The following is an 8542-nucleotide window of genomic DNA, read 5'->3' as shown; positions in this document are numbered from 1 at the left end:
AAGGAACTTCAACAGCAATTCTTTTCTCCTGCTGCAGCTCCTTGAATGCTCAGCCTTTAAAGTTCTTGTTGGGTTTTGTTTTCCAAGGAACACACAACAGCAGCAGCAAATGAATTTGCCAGGCTTGTTCTCCTTTCTTTTTTTGTTGTTGTTGCAAATGAATGGGAAGCAGTGGGATCCTTGTAGATCATTAAACTTACTGCTTTTAATTCCCTCGTGCTGGAGGGAGCCTGTGTGAGGGCTCTAGAAACTGCAGGCAGGGTTCTTCTGTGCCACACAGTCCTTTGTGCTCCTGTGGGAACACTTCTCAAACAAGAGGCACCAGAGGATCACAGAATGCTTTGAGCTGGAAGGGATCTTTGAAGATCACAGAAACACAGAATCAGCCAGGTTGGAAGAGACCTCCAAGATCACCCAACACCCAACACCACCTAATCAACTACAGCATGGCACCAAGTGCCTCATCCAGGCTCTTCCTAAACACCTCCAGTGATGGTGACTCCACCACCTCCCTGAGCAGCACATTCCAATGGGCAATCTCTCTTCCTGTGAAGAACTTCTTCCTAACATCCAGCCTAAACCTCCCCTGGCACAGCTTGAGACTGTGTCTTCTTGTTCTGGTGCTGGTTGCCTTGGAGAAGAGACCAACCCCCACCTGGCTGCAGCCTCCCTTCAGGTAGTTGTAGACAGCAATAAGGTCTCCCCTGATCACCTAGTCCAACCCCCTGCAGTCAGCAGGAACATCCCCAACTAGATCAGGTTGCTCAGAACCCTGTCCCACCTGAGCTGGAATGTTTCCAGGATGGGGAATCAATCACCTCTCTGGGCAACCTGCCCCAGTGTTTCACCACCCTCAGTGTAAAATATGTTTTCCTTATACCTAGTCTGAATCTCCCCTCTTTGAGTTTAAAACCATTACCCCTTGTTCACAGGCTCACAGGAAGTTAGGGGTTGGAAGGGGCCTCTGGAGATCTTCCAGTCCAAGCCCCCTGCCAGAGCAGGACCAGAGAATCCAGCACAGGTCACACAGGAACGCATCCAGATGGGGCTTGAAATCTCCAGGGCAGGAGACACCACGACCTCTCTGGGCAGCCTGCTCCAGGGCTCTGTGACCCTCACAGTGCAGAAGTTCCTCCTCATGTTCTCTTCTAACAGGCCCTGCTGAAATGATTGTCCTCATTTTTCATATCAGCTCCCTTTAAGTACTGCCAGGCTGCAAGAAGATGTCCCTGGAGCCTACTCTTCTCCAAGCTGCACAACCCCAACACTCACAACTCTTCCTCACAGGAGAATTATTCCACACCCCTGATAATTCTGTGGCCCCCTTGCTGCCTGAGCTATGATGCTAACACATCTCTCGAGCCTCTTCTCTCCTGTGGCAGGCTGGGACACATGAGGGGAGGCAAGTTTAGCACAGCTGCTCATGTGACTGTCCCACAGAACGCACAACCCCTACCAAGAGCTGAGCCAGCCAGGAGATGTGGTTGCTGCAAGCCAGGGCTGCAGGAGGTGGGACAGAGCCTCGTGGGCATGCTGCAGCACGCAGCCCTCTCCTGTCAGGCTGTGTTCACACTGTGCAAGGGCAGGTGAGAGGCCACTTGTGCTGTGGCATCTGCTTGCATGAGGCCAGAGCACTGTGAGGAGAGAGCCAGCTGCCAGCCTGGCCTGGTTTGAGCTAGAAAAAACCCAATTCTGCTTGTCAGCTCAGACTCTTCCAAGTGGCAGCATTTTCTGCAGTCAGCAGCATGCTCTCAGCGCCTGTTTCTAGAAGGGGTAACACTCAGTGTTTATAGCTACAGAAGGAGGAGTGGGCAGGACAGGTGACCCTAAACTGACCAACAAGTTATCCCATTCCACATATGTCACAGCCTAAAGCTGAGGCACCACAAGGGCCAAGCCTCTTCTTCAGTAGCCAGCACTGATGTGGCCAGCAGGAGCAGGGAAGTCATTGTGCCCCTGTACTCAGCACTGGTTAGGCCACACCTTGAGTCCTGTGTCCAGTTCTGGGCCCTTCAGTTTAAGAAGGACATTGAGACACTTGAATGTGTCCAGAGAAGGGCAACAAGGCTGGGGAGAGGCCTTGAGCACAGCCCTGTGAGGAGAGGCTGAGGGAGCTGGGGTTGTTTAGCCTGGAGAAGAGGAGGCTCAGGGCAGACCTTATTGCTGTCTACAACTCCCTGAAGGGAGGTTGCAGCCAGGTGGGGGTTGGTCTCTCCTCCCAGGCAACCAGCACCAGAACAAGAGGACACAGTCTCATGCTGTGCCAGGGGAGGTTTAGGCTGGATGTTAGGAAGAAATTCTTCCCAGCAAGAGAGATTGGCCACTGGAATGTGCTGCCCAGGGAGGTGGTGGAGTCACTGTCCCTGGAGGTGTTCAGAAAAGGATTGGATGTGGCACTTGGAGCCATGGTTTAGTAGTCATGAGGTGCTGGGTGACAGGTTGGGCTTGACGACCTTTGAGGTCTTTTCTGACCTTATTGATTCTATGATCTGAGGAGGACTCTTTCTGTTCTGCCTTCAATGACAATCCATGTCTTCCTGAATCAAGATCATAGGCTCACAGAGATCTTCCAGTCCAACCCCCCTGCCAGAGCAGGTCCATAGAATCCAGCACAGGTCACACAGGAACACATCCAGATGGGGCTGGAAAGGCTCCAGAGAAGGAGATTCCACAACCTCTCTGGGCAGCCTGTTCAGTGCTCTGTGACCCTCACAGTGAGGAAGTTCTTCCTCATGTTGAGGTGGAACCTCCTGTGCTGGAGTTTCCATCCATTGCTCCTTGTCCTGTCCCAGGGTGCAACTGAGCAGAGCCTCTCCCCTCCCTTCCACTACCCAGCCCTCAGATACCAATAAACATTGATCAGATCCCCTCTCAGTCTTCTCTTCTCTTGAATCTTGATCCTGTCTGCCACCAAGTCCACTCTGGTGGTGGCCTTGCCATAGCTGCCATCAGGGGTGTGTTTGACACTGGGTTTGTACACATTTGTATCTGTTCATATCCCTGTTACTATTTTCTTTACAGCTGGTTCAGATTTCTTTTCCAAATTCCTAAGTCTCTCCATCCTTGCTCCTTTTCTTCTTTGGGAACAAAAGGAGAAGAGAGGGCACCTGCCACTCTTCTAGAGGCCATCCCCAACCCATGTCACAGTGACACAGCTCAAGAGCCCCCCGGCATTGCCCACGTGTGGTCCATGTGCCTCAGGGTAATGAGGATGGGCACAAAATAAGGGTTGGTAAGAAGAGAGGCTTGGGTTGCCAGCTCTTCTCCCACCCCCTCCCCTGGGCTCTCAGGGTGCAATGAGAGGCACTCACCTTAATTGGGGAGGCAAACCTAATCTCTCCTTCCTGCTCAAGTTGTCCCCTGGAGGAGAAGATTTATTGTTTGCTGCCTTCTGATTGTCACACAGAAGCCTTCTTGCTAAGATCATGGCACCAGGCTGCCCCTGAGCCAGCAGCCTTTGCCTCTTATCAGTGAGGAGTGAAAGGTGTCTCTCCTGACAAGGAGCAACACCCATCTGAAGCTCCAGCTCTGCAGTCTGCAAACAAAAAGCAAAGGTTATGCACAGCCAAGTCAGCCAGCTGGGGGAGGGAGATCAATTAACCTGCTCCAGTTTTCTGCTCTGAGTCTTGTCTTCACACAAGAGGCAGCAGCAGTGTCTGGTGAAGAAATGTGATTCTACCTCCATCCCCTAACCCCCAGGACCTCCTCCAAGCCCCCCTGTGGCAGGCACTGCCTTTGCTTCCACTCATTTCTGACAATGACTGCTGGAGTCTGACAGGGCTTCAGGGAATGAAACATCTCAGACTCCCACATCTCACAGCCCTCTGCTCGTTCAGTCTGAACCTTGTCTCCAGGCACAGTCCACTGGAACTTCCTACTCCAGTGTTTCCCTCAGAGCCTTTTTTTCCCTTACTTTACCACCCATTACCACTTAAATCAACTTACCTCTCCTGCTAGATCCAAGGCACCCACGACATTTTGCACACACAGCTTCTGTGGCCCCTCATGCCTGAATTCATTCAGTGTTCTCATCCTCCTTGTTGCACCTGCAGGACATCTTTGCACAGTCTCACAGTTCATCAGAGGTTGGAAGAGACCTCCAGAGATCATCCAGTCCAACCCACCTGCCAGAGCAGCATCACCCAGGGCAGGCTGCACAGGAATGCATCCAGGTGGGGTTGGAAAGTCTCCAGAGCAGGAGACTCAACAACCTCTCTGGGCAGCCTGCTCCAGGGCTCTGGCACCCTCATGGGAAAGAAGTTTATGCTCATGGTGAGGTGAAACCTTTTGTGTTCAAGCTTGTACCTGCTGTTCCTTGTCTTATTATTGAGCATCACTGAAAAGAGCTTGGCCCCCTCCACTCGCCCCCCCACCCCTCAGCTATTGATAGACATTGATCAGATCCCCTCTCAGCCTTCTCTTCTCCAGACTGAACAGCCCCAGGGCTCTCAGTCTCTCTTTACAGGGGAGATGCTCAAGTCCCCTAAGCATCCTTGTGGCTCTTTTCTCTCCTCTCCTAGTGTGGTATTTGCCCCAGAGCTACATGGAGCAAAGGTCACCTCAGTTGAGGGCTTCTGAGTCTGGAACCACCCTCGAGGTTTCTCACCAGCACAAGCTCTGATAAAAGTCTTTCCAGCTGGGTCTGAGCAGGAGAGGAGCTCACCCAAAGAAACACCTTTGCTCAGCTCAGCTTGTGCGGTGGGAAGGGAAGGGCTGTGAGGTTCATCTAGACCTAGCCTCAGCACTTTTGGAGTAACAGATACTGAACTTGGTGACCTACCCAGAAGCCTGTGAGGAGGGAAGGAATCCACCTTGTCAAGCCCAAACTTTCCAAGGACCAATCTGAAACCAGAACCACTCAATGGAGGGAGGGAGTTACTCCAGCTGACAGAGTAAAGGCAGCAGCCTGCAACTGCCCAACAGTATGCTGTGACTGGGGGTGCTTCTGCACCCATGGCAGTGGAAAGCTCTGCCTGCCCCTCCTCCTTGTCACCACAACCCAAAGAAGCTCTCAATGTGCACTTGCAGCCCACAAAGCCAATCAGATCCTGGGCTGCATCAGGAGAATTGTGGCCAGCAGGTCAAGGGAGGTGATCCTCCCCCTCTACTCTGCTCTGGTGAGACCCCACCTGGAGTACTGCATTCAGTTCTGGAGCCCCTATTCCAAGAGGGATCTGGAGGTGCTGGAAGGTGTCCAGAGAAGGGCCACGAGGATGATCAGAGGGCTGGAGCACCTCTCCTATGAGGACAGACTGAAGGAGTTGGGGCTGTTCAGTCTGGAGAAGAGAAGGCTCCCAGGTGACCTCATTGTGGCCTTCCAGTATCTGAAGGGGGCCTACAGGAAGGCTGGGGAAGGACTTCTCAGGATCTCAGGTAGTGCTAGGACTAGGGGGAATGGAATGAAGCTGGAGGTGGGGAGATTCAGGCTAGATGTGAGGAGGAGGTTCTTCCCCATGAGAGTGGTGAAGCCCTGGAATGGGTTGTCCAGGGAGGTGGTTGGGGCCCCGTCCCTGGAGGTGTTTAAGCCCAGGCTGGATGAGGCTCTGGGCAGCCTGATGTAGTGTGGGGTGTCCCTGCCCATGGCAGGGGGGTTGGAACTAGATGATCCTTGTGGTCCCTTCCAACCCTGACTGCTACTATGACACTATGAAATCCAACACAGATAGGAAAGATTTCACCTTCCCCTCTCCTCTTTGTACCAAACACTTCAGAAGTGCCAGGAACCATTGCCAGGAACCCAAAGAAGCAAATCAAATCAGACACAGACAAGAAAGGTTTCACCTTCCCCTCCCCTCTTTTGTACCAAACACCTCAGAACCGCCAGGAACCAGAAAGAACAAAAGACAACTTCAGAAGAAAAACAGAGTTCCAAGAATCATCACAACTCAGACTTTTATTCAACAGTGAAGTTGAAGGAAAACATTTTATCTTATTTGATTTGATTTTGTTTCACTTCATTTTGTTTTGTTTTATTTTATTTCACTTTGTTTTGTTTTGTTTTATTTCATTTTATTCAATTTGACTTTTGGGTGGTTTGTTGCTTTTTTCCCCTCCAGGGCAAATGTTCCAAATGGAAATTGAGTGAAAATATCATGTCCACCCCCCCAAAAAAAAAGTACTCTCAGTGAAATCAGCTTCTCAATTAAATATATTTGGTTGGCAAAATAAAGTTAAAACAACAAAAACTCAGAACCCGTAACGAAACCAAACCAAAACCCAACCCCAAATCCCTTGCAAACTTCTAACACTGCAGCAGTGGAAACCTGGATGGCTGGCAGCTGTAATTCATCTGTGGAAATGACTGCTGAACTTTGGGCCAAGGAAAGGAAAGAATAAAGAATGAGAAACCTCTTTTGAATGGAGCCCAAGCCAATTGTAGGGGCAACTGAACGCTGGAGGGATGGGATGGGACACACAGAGCTGGTGCGAGCGATCTGCTAGTGTGGAGCGAGTCGGGAGCTGGGAAGAAGAGAGAAGTGGAAAGCTGTTGCAGCACCACAGAGTATGGTACAGCAAAGGAAAATGATCTGCAGGCCTTCTGCTCTGGGAGCCCATCAGTTGGGTGGATGCTGGTGGCAAGAGTCGAGCTGCGAGTGGCAAGAACGATGGCAGCGAGGAGCAGAGGATGTGATGCACAGAGCTGGTGCGAGCGATCTGCTAGTGTGGAGCTAGCTGGGAAGAGAAAGAAGTTGAAAGCAATTGCAGCATCACAGAGTATGGTACAGCAAAGGAAAATGATCTGCAGGCCTTCTGCTCTGGGAGCCCATCAGTTGGGTGGATGCTGGTGGCAAGAGTCGAGCTGCGAGCGGCAGGAACGATGGCAGCGAGGAGCGGAGCAAGCACTGGGGAGCGGCCGATGGCTCTGGGCGCCGCGTGGGACTCAGTTGTGAGCAGACTCCTGGGGAGTGTCTGGGGAGAAAAAAAATAATCTTCCTGCTTACAGTAGCTGCTTCTGCTCCCTTCCTCCCTCCTCCTCCTCCTCCTCCTTCCAGTTAAAGCCTCTGCCCTGCTGAGGGGGTGTCACAGGCGTGCAGTCTGACAGCGTCATCCTCTCGTTGAGAATTGTCTGTTCCAGTATTAAAAATGTAAAAAACCTCCTGGGGAGGGTGCTTCTGAGTGGCAGCCTCTGCCCTCCAGCCAGGCCTGGGGCCTGCAAGTACAAGTTAATTAAAGCAGTGTGGATTTGGATGAGCAATGGGGAAGATGGGAATGGGGAAAGGAAGGGGTGCAGGGACCGGGTCAGAACGCCAAGTGTTTCTACACTCCTCTCCAAAGCCGAGATCCAAGGTGCACAAGTGGGCTGCTTCTTGTTTGTCTGTTTCCCTCACACTCTCCTTTTGTCGGTTTGTTTTCCCCTCACACTCTCCTTTTGTTTGTTTGTTTGTTTGTTTTCCCCTCACACTCCTGGGGGGTTTGTTTTGTTTGAATCTCTCTCTCTCTCCAGTTACAGTATTTCCAGTTTCCAAGCGAGTTCCCAGCAGCAGCCTCAGTTACAGTCATAAACAAAGTCGTAGTTGCTGGGCTCCTTTGGGATGGGTGGGGGAGCATCTGGGATCTGTATGTTCTCCAGGTCGAGGAGGCGAAGCTTTATCTCCATGCTGAGCAGCGTGTCCAGGTCGTTGCGGGTGAGGTCACTCAGCATGTCCTTCCCCAGCAGGGCGTTCAGCCCGTCGGTCCACACGCAGTACTGCCCAGGAGAAATGGGGGGGAGGGAAACAAGGTCATTAACACAAAACTGCTCCTCTGGCCTGGTCATTGCTCCCACAAAGGCTTACAAGGGGACCTGAGATGAGGTGGAATTGGTTTATTAGAATCATAGAATCAGTAAGGTTGGAAAAGACCTCAGAGATCATGAAGTCCAACCTATCACGTAACACCTCATGACTAACTAACACATGGCTCCAAGTGCCACATCCAATCCCCTCTTGAACACCTCCAGGGATGGTGACTCCACCACCTCCCTGGGCAGCACATTCCAATGGCCAATCTCTCTTGCTGGGAAGAATTTATTCCTCACCTCCAGCCTAAACCTCCCCTGGCACAGCTTGAGACTGTGTCCTCTTGTTCTGGTACTGCTTGCCTGGGAGAAGAGACCAACTCCCACCCGGCTACAACCTCCCTTCAGGGAGTTGTAGACAGCAATAAGGTCTCCCCTGAGCCTCCTCTTCTCCAGGCTAAGCAACCCCAGCTCTCCCAGTCTCTCCTCATAGGGCTTGTGTTCCAAACCCCTCCCCAGCCTTGTTGCCCTTCTCTGGACACATTCAAGTGTCTCAATGCCCTTCTTAAATGGAGGGGGCCAGAACTGCTGGTGTCAGGAAGCAGGAGCATCCCACTGAGTCCCACACCTCAGTCCCAATGAGCTGGAAAGTGGAAATGGAAAAACATGGATGTGGAAAAAGAATGAAAATGGAAAAAGCCAACTGCCTGAAATCAGGGAGAAAGAGCAGCATCCATTTGTTTGGCAACCTGCTCTCTCCTGCAAACTTCTTGCTAAAGACTCCTCAATAATTATGGGGGGAGGGGAAATGCCTAACATGGGACA

The 8542-nt window shown here is 51.6% G+C and overlaps 1 protein-coding gene across 5 annotated transcripts in view; it reads right to left on the bottom strand.

Moving 5' to 3' along the window:
• Positions 1–5866: 5866 nt before the first annotated feature.
• The window catches only part of ELMO1 (engulfment and cell motility 1), a 405265-nt gene continuing 402589 nt past the window's right edge, over positions 5867–8542 (bottom strand). For all 5 annotated transcript variants that reach the window (XM_068152730.1, XM_068152729.1, XM_068152731.1 and 2 more), the window contains one exon: positions 5867–7687. In XM_068152730.1, coding sequence (XP_068008831.1) covers positions 7487–7687 — 201 coding nt within the window. In that variant the 3' untranslated portion in view covers positions 5867–7486. The remainder of the gene's footprint in view (positions 7688–8542) is intronic.

Source organism: Melanerpes formicivorus, unplaced genomic scaffold (genome assembly GCF_026170545.1).
Source record: "Melanerpes formicivorus ecotype bairdi unplaced genomic scaffold, bMelFor1.0.p_v2 SCAF_24, whole genome shotgun sequence".
NCBI lineage: Eukaryota > Metazoa > Chordata > Aves > Piciformes > Picidae > Melanerpes > Melanerpes formicivorus.
The sequence above is the reverse complement of the archived record's forward strand: the minus strand, read 5'-3'. Positions and strand labels throughout refer to the sequence as shown.